This window comes from Chanos chanos, chromosome 6 (assembly GCF_902362185.1).
Source record: "Chanos chanos chromosome 6, fChaCha1.1, whole genome shotgun sequence".
In the NCBI taxonomy this organism is placed as follows: Eukaryota; Metazoa; Chordata; class Actinopteri; order Gonorynchiformes; family Chanidae; genus Chanos; species Chanos chanos.
In genome coordinates, this window is record NC_044500.1 from 39,723,383 (window position 1) to 39,733,774 (window position 10,392).

At 39.6% G+C, this 10,392-nt stretch overlaps 2 protein-coding genes across 4 annotated transcripts; both read right to left on the reverse strand.

The window, feature by feature from the left end:
* Positions 1-680: 680 nt before the first annotated feature.
* prkar2ab (protein kinase, cAMP-dependent, regulatory, type II, alpha, B) lies at positions 681-4,029 on the reverse strand. 2 transcript variants are annotated; one of them, XM_030777555.1, is made up of 10 exons: positions 3,753-4,029; positions 3,380-3,415; positions 3,040-3,179; positions 2,844-2,950; positions 2,184-2,337; positions 1,920-2,021; positions 1,563-1,637; positions 1,149-1,214; positions 898-1,036; positions 681-805 (listed from the first exon to the last, which is right to left on the reverse strand). In XM_030777555.1, exons 1-10 carry the CDS (start codon positions 4,027-4,029, stop codon positions 681-683), a joined length of 1,221 nt encoding a protein of 406 aa, XP_030633415.1. The 2 variants fall into 2 exon arrangements, with proteins under 2 accessions (XP_030633415.1, XP_030633416.1); XM_030777556.1 differs by lacking the exon at positions 3,380-3,415.
* A 1,306-nt stretch (positions 4,030-5,335) lies between these two features.
* On the reverse strand, positions 5,336-10,211 carry slc25a20 (solute carrier family 25 member 20). Of its 2 annotated transcripts, none has more exons than XM_030777561.1 (9): positions 9,934-10,211; positions 9,143-9,235; positions 8,843-8,970; positions 8,621-8,711; positions 8,149-8,266; positions 7,213-7,285; positions 6,692-6,801; positions 6,396-6,520; positions 5,336-5,702 (listed from the first exon to the last, which is right to left on the reverse strand). In XM_030777561.1, the coding sequence occupies exons 1-9, from the start codon at positions 10,036-10,038 to the stop codon at positions 5,640-5,642; spliced, it is 906 nt and encodes a 301-aa protein (XP_030633421.1). In that variant the 5' UTR covers positions 10,039-10,211; the 3' UTR covers positions 5,336-5,639. The 2 variants fall into 2 exon arrangements, with proteins under 2 accessions (XP_030633421.1, XP_030633422.1); XM_030777562.1 differs by having other exon boundaries at positions 6,692-6,795; positions 7,207-7,285.
* Positions 10,212-10,392: the final 181 nt, after the last annotated feature.

Here is a 10,392-nt window from a genome sequence, read left to right on the forward strand (position 1 = left end):
ACTGAAGGAAAAACAACAACAAAAAACAAATGTCTGTTCACAGGCTCAGGCTACAGTGACTGTGGGCCCTAGTGTGGAATATCCTGAGTATTTTGTTCAGGTTGAGTATTTCTTGTATGCAAGAATTTGTGTGTATTTATGTAGGAATGGTATCACAGGTTTTTACCACCAAAGATTAAAAATCAGATTGCAATTTTGAGTCCGTTAAACAAGACAGTATTCGGACTGAAAATTGTACATATGCAGAGTTAATATATTTAGGGCGAAATTAACATTCATTACAGTTTGAAGTGGCTACATGAATGCCTCTGAATTACCAACATTTTGAATTTGTATTCAAAGGTTTGTAATCAAACAAACAAGATAAATCATATGCTTCTCCCCCAGTGTTCTGTATGAATTATCTTGACATCTTCCTCAAAGTTGAATTGTCAGTTAAGTCGTAACGGTCAGGTGGGCTGCATGACCTCTCCATATAATTCATCGTTTAGAAGTTACGACAACGCACTTGCTGATTCTCAATTCAGGATTGTCAATAGCAGTTTCACACAAACTACAGTGAAAACAAAACGTACGCTACAAAGAAAAATTACAGTCAAAGTATTCAATATAACTGTGAATCTCTTTCTTGGAAACATTTTTACTTTTCGTATAACTGCACGGTGACTGTAAGCAGTTGTTCAGTTTCTCAGATCCACACTCGAACCAAACAAGGCCACCAGCTGCTCCTCGTAGGAGGCGATGTTTCTCTTCATAATCTCCTTACAGGATCCCAACAGACGCTCAAAAGCTTGCACATCAATTACTAAGAAGCAGAGTGAAACAAAAGGATAAACAATGAATATGTGCTTCAGAACAAGCGAAAAAAAAGTGTGAGCATGTTCGATTGTGTCTTACCCAAACATTTTGTTTCTCCTACAGCATACACAGAAGCTGCCCGGGGTTTGTTGGTAACTAGGGCCAGCTCCCCAAAATACTGGCCCCTTGAGCAGCGGGCTACCTCGACCTCCTTGTTTTCCCTCTGGTTAGTCTTAGTCTGCAGAAAAAGACAGCTACTGCCACTTTGACATGTACATGACATGGGATCATTTTCAAAAGAGGATGTTAAGAATCTGTCTGTGTTAAAGGTGAAGGAGTATTAAACATACTTTGCTTTTTATCAAGATCTTCACCTGCCCAGACTCCACGATATAGAAACAATCAGCCATATCCCCCTGTAAGAACAGACGCAATGAGTGACACAGGGACACTCACACAGTGAGTCCTACAACGCGCAGTAGTGCCACTTAATTCAAAGATATGATAATAAGAACTGTATGAATTCCCATCAGCATCTAACAATACAGGCATCAGAACTGTGCATTTACACTTAGATCTGTTCATTTATTAGACATTTTTCCCATAGCGGCTTTGAATACATACATTATGTGCATAGCTAAGCTAACATTATTCGTTTGAATTTGCTCGAAGGAGATAAAGGAAATAAATTTGCTAAATTTATCATACAATGGATATTGTAACAGAAACATCGACAGAATAAGTAAATAAAACTGATGCACTACCTGCTTAATAATTAGTTCCCCATCTTTAAATGACTTTATTCCTAAAACATCGACAATCTTCATTCGCTCAGACAGCTGAAAGTGTGAGAAGAATGACAAACATCACATTGTGATACCTGTAATGATTTCAGATAAGAATGAAAATACAAGCAAGGAAGTGTCAAACAATACAAATTTGTTTTGGTAAATATGCTTATTTGACTATATGTAAATATATAGCTCACTGCTTGTCTTTTTCACTCACGCTCTGTGTTTGTGTGGTCAGTACAAGTTTTAAGAACAAAAGGGTGTGTGATTTTTTTTTTTTTTTTCAAATAAATGTTAGTACCAGCGAAATTCATTTCCACACAAACACACCTCAAGTGCTTTCAACAGAGGCACAGACTCAATGAAGGTCTCGTACATTTTCCTTTTCTTCGCATTATTTCTCACAATAAGTCTGTGGAACGTGGCCCTGTCCTGAAACAACATGAATACACACACACACACACACACAAAAACATACACATGTCCATACACACGCCACCACAAAGGTTTAACAAATTTACGGGCAAATAATTCCCACCTGTACATCACTTTTAGTCATCTAAAACAGTAATGTGTTTACAGATTTCAACACACCAGTGCCCACAGCGCCCCCTCCTGGGAAGCTATGATAGTGGCAGCTCGCGGTGTGTTGTACATAAGTGCTAACTCCCCGAAACTGCCTTTATTGTCATACTTGCCAACGCAGCGACTCACTCCATCTTTCTGCACCACAATGTCATACACTCCCCTAAAACAGAGACAGAACCACACATTTCTACGACAGATAAAGAACAGGAACACTGCGCATTCTAAATGAAATTGGAAAACCAATAGAACAGAGAACAAAGGAGGAATACAATGCGAGATGATTTCTAAAGAGAACAGGATTTGGGAAGTAAATAAATGTAAAGAAATGATCCAGAGAGGAAAAATGGCACTTTCTGGTCAAAGGCTGCAGGAGAGCTGCCCCTTAGGCAAAATGAACCTCGCAGAGAAGAGAAACTAAACACTTATTTCGTAGTGCAGTGTCTCATATAACTTAGCAAGGTACTTTATTAAGAAAAAAAAACTGAGGGTAAGTCCATGTACATTTTTTTGAGGCATTATTTATGAGATATTTAATGGACAGTTAAGTAGTATAATCCTAATGTAACATGAGTAGATTCACAACTCAACATCAAACTACACATTAGATTGCTAATCTTACCCTTTACAGAGAACACACGGAGGTCTCTCAGAAGACTATGGACATACCTTTCAATAACATAGAAATTATCACCATCGTCTCCCTGGTCTATTATGTGTTCTTGAGGCTTAACCAGCACTTCAAACATAGCATCCAACACCTCTGAGAACTGTTCCTGAGAAAGGGAGAGAGAGAGGCAGACGTGTAGAGTGGATGCATGTATGTAAACATAATGGAAATGTAGATGTATTTCAATGATCATACCTGCTCTAGTGTTTTAAACAGTAATATGTCCCTGCAGGCCTCCTGAAGCCTACAGCGCTGTCCATCGCTCTTTGGGTGAACCACCCTTGGCTCACTGTCATCATCCTCATCATCATCTGGGTTATAGGCCTCAGCACACACTGACAGAAAAATCATTACACGTACACATAGACACACAGTCTGATAGCCGACAGCGTCGACACACACATGGGACAGTATGACCGCACTAACACAGACCGTCAGAGACAGACATTGACTTATCGTGATAGTGGATACTCTTATAGTAAGCGTCACAGATGGAGAGAGAGCTATATTAACACCGAGGGATTCTGTCACTCACCTGATACTCTTCTGTTGCATTTACTAGTTGGTGGTGCTAGAACAAAATATGAGAAAAGAGGAAGGGAAGAATCTAAATCTCCTCATGTAAGAGAAACATTGAAAAAGATGACAAGCCAAACTTAAGTTGCACATTAACAGTGTTGGCTCTTTCTTTAAAGCAGAATTCATATAGGCAACATCAAATCCATGTCAAAGACAGCTCAGTCTGACGTGCCGATCGGACGACAGCATTTGATTTGAATACAGTGACATCAAATAAGAAACAAACAACACTACGGGGGAAACATACGTCCTGCTAAATTATTATATGCATGCACTTCACGGTTTCACCAAGCATCAACCCTTGAATAAACTGTGACCTTGAAACTTACGCCTGAATGTTATATCTTCTGGAAAATCATCATCTTCTTCCTCTTCCTCGTCCTCTTCCTCGCTGCACTCTGTAGTTTCTGTAGTCGTGAAATTCACACCTTTTTGCTCAACCCTGTTAGGGGTAGTTGGACTGATTAAATTGTTAGCCCTAGTTTCTTGTAAGCGGGTAAAGTACTGGACAGCAAATTCCACCAGATCCGGAGGCCTGACTCGAAGCACCTCTATTGTGTATCCTTTCAATAAATCTGTCAAACCATCTGGTATTTCGATACTCATGACCAGTCTGTCTGGATGTAGTCTCGGATATATATTTAAGGTAAGTTCCTGTATTTGTTTTTATTCTCGTGTAGCTCGCCTACAAACCTTGAGGTCTAGTGAGGATTCAGGATCGCTACAACGAACAGTCAGTTGTTCTGACAGATGACGGGCGGCAGGAACACAATGATTCAATTTCTACAGCAACTTCATAGGTCAGTATCTGAGGTGGATCAATAATGATACAGGGGGGAAATAATTGACAGATCATTTCGGTAACAGTCAGGCATCAGAGAAATACTACCAACAAAAAAAAAAAAAAAAAGGGAAACCAAACATGAGGCTTAACTTAAGCAAAGTTTTTAGCCTTTTCATTTCATTTAATCTGTTTATGTTGTGTGGCAAGACAAACCCATTGACTGTTGTTCTATGGCTAGGACAGGGTCACCAGTTACTATATTTAGACATGTAACTAAGTGGAAAATATTGACCATCAGTTGACTCTCCCCCCTTTTCAAAACCAGATTAAATTAGAATGAGCTCTCGGGAGTGTTTTGAATCAGTCTCCATAGCCATAAATGTGATTTATGTTCGGATAATTCTTGTGCAAAACCATATTTGTTAGATTTTTGTTTTAGAATGCATCAAAGGAGACGCATCTGTCGTGAACAAGGCGCTGGAAAGTGCAGACATTGTGTGATAAGGCTACTCTGAAGCAGAAACTTCACAAGCGGCAATAAAATCAATACTACACTGGATGACGTGCATCTGGAACTCTTTTGGGAAACCAAAAAAAAAAAAAAAAAAATCTCTGAAAGAGACAGAATTTTCTGCATATTCTGTCTACAGCAGGTTTGAACAGACGAGCAGAGCTGGAAACAATGTAGATGCTAGATTTCAGTTTATTTACATATGTACTGCAGCAGAGCAGTTGTCTGACAATGCCCAGTCTAGTGAGAAATCAATCTCACCGAGACATAAACCTTTGGACAACGGATGACTTCAACGAAAAATTACCTGTCAACACAATTATTTAGTCCGCGTTAATGCAATTAATTAGTCACTGGATTACATTTCTGTGACGTGAAAGGCAATCCTTCCTGCACTGAGATTCCAGTATTTTCTTTTTTTTTTTTTTTAAAGGCAAATACACCCAGTCAAGAGGTGACTGACACTCACATGAACAAACAACAGTTTCTAAAATCTTCTGTGTGTGTGTGTGTGTGTGTACAAATTACGTACATATATTCATATGTACTACATGTTCTTGAAGGAGGACTTTTTACAGTTTCTGTACTGTAAATGTCTAAATGTCTACATGATTCCCTGAAAAGCAGAGACTGATTTACAGCCTGATAAGGCACATCGCTCCTGTTCAAACAAAACTAATAAAAAAAAAACCAACAACAAAAAAAAACAGCTAAAGAGTGAACATTCATCATTATTGTGTGGGTGGTTGTGTGTATCTGTGTGTGGGTGGGTTGCGTGGGCTCGTGGGTGTGTGAAGCAACGCTGCCTAAATGTTCCACCTTCTGTCAGTACCTCAGGTACTGCTCTAAATGATGTGTCTGTGTGAGTGGTCGTTGTCTGGGGAGCTCTTTAGACGCCATCTCTGAGTCTTGTCTCTGCTGTCACAGGTTGGGTGCTATCCAATTAAGGAACTTCATGGCTACTTCAAACCCAAGGAAACAGGCCTGCAAGGCAAGAAAATCAACGTCAGTCGCGAGAGTTGGTGTACAAGGACAGATTAAACATCATGTACAATATTAATTGATTATGGCGAATACACATCACAGTGTGGTTTGGAGGGAGTCTACCAGACATACCGGCAGGTGTATAAGCCAGTACATTTTTTACACAAATGTGACACAACACTTGATGTAAACTTTACAATATTTGAGTTCTCTTTAAATGGGGTGATCTCAAGACCTCTTCTAAAAACACTTAGTTTATCTCTAGACCTGAGAGAGTGCAATAGGCATTTATTCCAGAACTTAACTCACAACGCAGGCAAAAATATTTATGTTTCTGCTGTTAAACCGATATATCATGATCACTAGAAATCACTGTGAAGACAAAAATAGGATATTTTTTAGCTCTGGTATCAGCTGCCTCTTGGTTTTTTGAGGCATTTATAGCCACCACAGAATTTCCCCAACCACAGAAAGCAATTGGTGAGAAAACTGTCAGAGAGATATGTGTCCTATGAATACTAGTGTAGGACCTGTGATTTGTCTGTGTGTAGTGTAAGCTTGCTGTGTATTGCACACACATATATATCTATATGTATATATATATCTGTATCTATATCTATCTATCTATATCTATAGTATGTAACATGTAAGGAACATTTCGGTGTAAGAGGAGTCAGACAGGTGTATTCTTACTGCGTTGGCAGGGAAAGCTCTCAGCATTACAGCTGTAAAGCCCTTGTAGAGGGAGGCCACCCCTTCCTCCCTAATGAGCTCCCGCAGGACATCTCGGAAACCATTGGGATACTTTCCCTCAGGAGCTAGGAGGAACAGAGACGTTACTGAACCTGACAAAGCTTCACCTTGTATCAGAAACAGACCTTAAATACAGTCTCATTTACATTAAAACAAACAAACAAAAAAAAAAACAATCACACAACGACAACAGTCAACACAGAGTATGAGTAGCTCACAGCGTCAGAGTAACAAACCTGTCTGGAAACGAGATTTCAGCACATCAGGGGGAATAGCAACAGCCCAGTTGAAGATTCCTGCCATTCCACCAGCAAAGAGAATACTGGGAACGCTAAGGTCACTTGGGCTGGTGAGGACAACATTTCTTATTATGAATATAATTTTACCACGTGACACTGTAATACACACCCAAAAAGTGACAAGCAAATCAAAACACAGACACAAAACTCAAAATAATGTATATATGAAGAATTTGTTTAAATCTTTCAGTTTCCTTTGCATAAATGTCTGATTGGAATAAAAACTGCATAAATGTATTAGTTTATATTTATTTTAGATATATACATATATATTTCTCTGTTACATACTTATATCTCTTGTCAGTTATGTAAAATAACACGACAAAAGACCAGACATACTAAAATACTTCCTTATCAGGGAAAAATGTAAAGAACAATACATATACATACAAAAACACACACACACACACACACACAAACACAGATAAACACACAAACAAACCCACACACACACCAACCTCTTGCCCTCTGGTGTGAGGATATTCTTCAGCCATTCATATGTCATGAAATACATTCCACTGGCCGGGACATCTGAGACAGAGAGTAACATCTGTCAGTCATTCATGTAGATAAAGAGCGGTCATTCACTTTTGATTTATACCCTCAGCTGGGCGTCATGCCTGACAACGTTTTATGACCGGGTGGGTCAGGCTGTGCTTGGATAAGAGCTACATGACAAGTTCTCTAAATTCCAGATTAGATGTAGCTTCATATCCCTGCGTGACGGATGAGGAAGGTTAGGGTACGTTTACAGTCATATTGTGAAGAGAGAAGGATAAGGTGCGGGGGGGGGGGGGGGGGGGGGGGGGTGAGCCTGAGTATTTGAACCGGTCATTATTGTTCAGAGTAGTAATGACATCTACATGTAGCTGAAGCAAGAACAGTTCAAATCTAAATATAAGATGTAAACCAGTGGATTTTCTTTTAACCTTTGTAACTACTTCTCATTTCATTTGTTGCTGTTTCAGAACCAGAATTATTTACTGTCAATAATTTTTCTTTTACATTATCAGGTTGGTCATTTATATTTACAAGGAAATTACACTTAACTGATAAGCATTAACTGGATTAACTGGCATTCAATTTGTTTTGTAGTTATTTTGACAAATTTTAGTGACTTTGACCCATCAAAGTCAACAGAGGGTACTTTGTCCTGAACAGCATCCCAGTAGACTAATGAATTACTAATCCAACCATATATTCCAGGTCTGGAGTTTCCTGCCTTAAAATGGATGGCAGGGGGTATGTTTTGGCTTTGTTTTGCTAGGAGAATGAAGCCATAGGGCTCTTCTATTAGGAGGTTTACTACTTCCTCTGAGTTAACTAACTTAGAGTTTTCACTAAACCCGCTTTCTGGAATATTCCCCTGGTTTAGCAGGTTTAACAGTCTCTACCTCTCATCAGTGTCAGAGCAGTTCCTTTGTAGATTCCACGGATGCCGCTTTCTTTATAAAGCTGTTTGACACAGTCCATTGGACCAGCATATTTCACCTCCTGTGATGCAGCCTGGATCTGAACATACAAAGTCCTCATTAGCAACTCCAACAAATTAAAATATACAACTGACTACCAAGACATCACTCATAATCCCAGGCTGATCATCTCTAAAACAAGCACATTACACACTTATTTTAAAACTACGGCCCAATGACTGTTATACTACGCATGCATACATCACACTATTAACGCTGCAAATATAAATCCTACACAATTATGGAAACAGGACCAAGCACAGATATTTTCGATGTGTTATGCATCTAAATTTAAAATCTAGTGTGTGTTGCTAGATAGCATGCTGTACTGTAACATTTAGGCTGAAGTTGCTTTTAACAACGTTCATTATAAATCTTGATAGGGTCATCTCACCTGCAGGAGACATTTGATGCGTTCTCCTGGCGCCATGATAGCTGTGGTGAATACCCCAGAGAGCATTCCTGCAGCAAAAATCTGAGGATATCTGTGATACATAAACATATATCCCCATTCAGTCCAAGGCAGACAGTCCCCCTACTGCGCATACTACATACCGCGTGTAGCAATAAGTGTTATTGTAGAATATGTATTTCAAACATAAATATATTTTCTGACGTGAGGATATCTTCAGGGTGTCTCTGTTGTAATTTCTTGCCCAGGCCAAAGCCAAAGAAGCAGACAGCAAACATAGGAGTGACTCCAATGATGGGAGCTGCCATGCCCTTGTAGAGACCCTTCAGCCCCTGAAATCCAGACAGTTGGAGAGACAGATGTAAACCTGTTAATTAAGTGTGCACGTGTGTTTGTGTGTGTAATGCTTGTATGTATGGGGGTGGGGTGGGGGGATGGGTGGAGTAAGACAGAAGAAACGAGGTGAATTGTGGGACTATAGCATTGAGTAATGTATAAACGCACCTCCTTAGCGAGGGTCTGTCTGAAACAGTCAAAGGTGCCAGTGTAAAGGGCAGTCTGTCCAGGACCTGGTTTGGGTTGAGTTTGTAGACGTACCTATAAGAGAAGAAGATACATATGTAGACAGATTCTTGTGGGCTTCACTTATTTCTACTGTAATACATCCACACTCAAAGGCCAAATATGTACAAATGTCACTTTATCCCACTGTTACTGATACTGATCAAAGGAGGGTTCATTGCTACAGGAGTCCTTGTAAGACTCATTGCTGAAGTCATTGCATGACCAACACAAGATAACGTAAATAGAAGTAGGTCAAAGGTTGATAGTTCAGCTGACTGACCTGAGCAATGACTTCATACATGAATATTCGTTTATATTTAATGATATTTAAAATGAACATTATAAAATTATACTATCGCATTTGATATATTCACTTTTACCTAATATACATTTCATTCATTTCCACCTAGCCCCTCTCTCAGCCTGGACTGCTGATAAACACAGAGTAGCGACCGTTCACTATGCCCAAGAGGCGAGCTGATATTGAATGACCAAGCGAAATTAAGTCCAGAGAAGTAAAGTGTATCGTCTCGTTACCATGCGGTCACACCAAACAAATAAACTAAGTGACTGATTGCTTCATGCTCGTATTAATACAATACCAGCACCAAAGGAAGTACAAAACTAGTGCTTATGTAAATTAGCTAGCTATGTGAGCTCTGACAGTTCTACACTTCACAAGCATGACACGCAAAGCAACATGAATCAAATACAAAGTATTAACTAGCTACCTTTATGGTATCGAGTGGATGACCGGCAAACACCAAACAAACTCCACCAAAACCCCCTGCAAAGAAATTCTTCCCCGGGCTGATAGGTTGCGGTTGTTTGGACATAGCTACTCGATAAGTACACAAAACTGGATCGAAAATCTAAAAAAAAATTATATATATATAAAAGTAAGTGGCGTTGCAAAAGACTCCTGCAGACAGCTGCACTTAGTGAGGATAAAAGACCCGTTCAACAAGTCACAGCGGAATGACTGAACTATATGAGGGCTTTTCTAGGGTACTTCTGCAGCGCGTCTCGGGGACCTTTCACCCAGTTGTCATTCCGGACTTCGTTTGCTGTAACACCCCTTTCTTGAGCGTCGCTTTTCGTTGTCCGGGTAGTGTAATTGGCCCTTATATTTGTTCGGTATTTAAAAAGACCGGGCTTGGTTAAATATTTATTCAGGTTCCAAATTGTAA

Bases quoted from the DNA above. Each gene is read 5' to 3' on its own strand.
- prkar2ab (XM_030777555.1), bottom strand. From the start codon at position 4,029: ATGAGTATCGAAATACCAGATGGTTTGACAGATTTATTGAAAGGATAC. The intron at 3,180-3,379 runs GTGAGTGACAGA...TTTTTCTGTCAG, and splicing joins ATGCAACAGAAGAGTATCAG to TGTGTGCTGAGGCCTATAAC. The intron at 2,338-2,843 runs GTATGTCCATAG...TCTCTGTTTTAG, and splicing joins AATTTCTATGTTATTGAAAG to GGGAGTGTATGACATTGTGG.
- slc25a20 (XM_030777561.1), bottom strand. From the start codon at position 10,038: ATGTCCAAACAACCGCAACCTATCAGCCCGGGGAAGAATTTCTTTGCA. The intron at 8,712-8,842 runs GTCAGAAAATAT...TATGTATCACAG, and splicing joins CACCCTGAAGATATCCTCAC to ATATCCTCAGATTTTTGCTG. The intron at 6,802-7,212 runs GTTGGTGTGTGT...TGTCCTCACCAG, and splicing joins CTCACACCAGAGGGCAAGAG to CCCAAGTGACCTTAGCGTTC.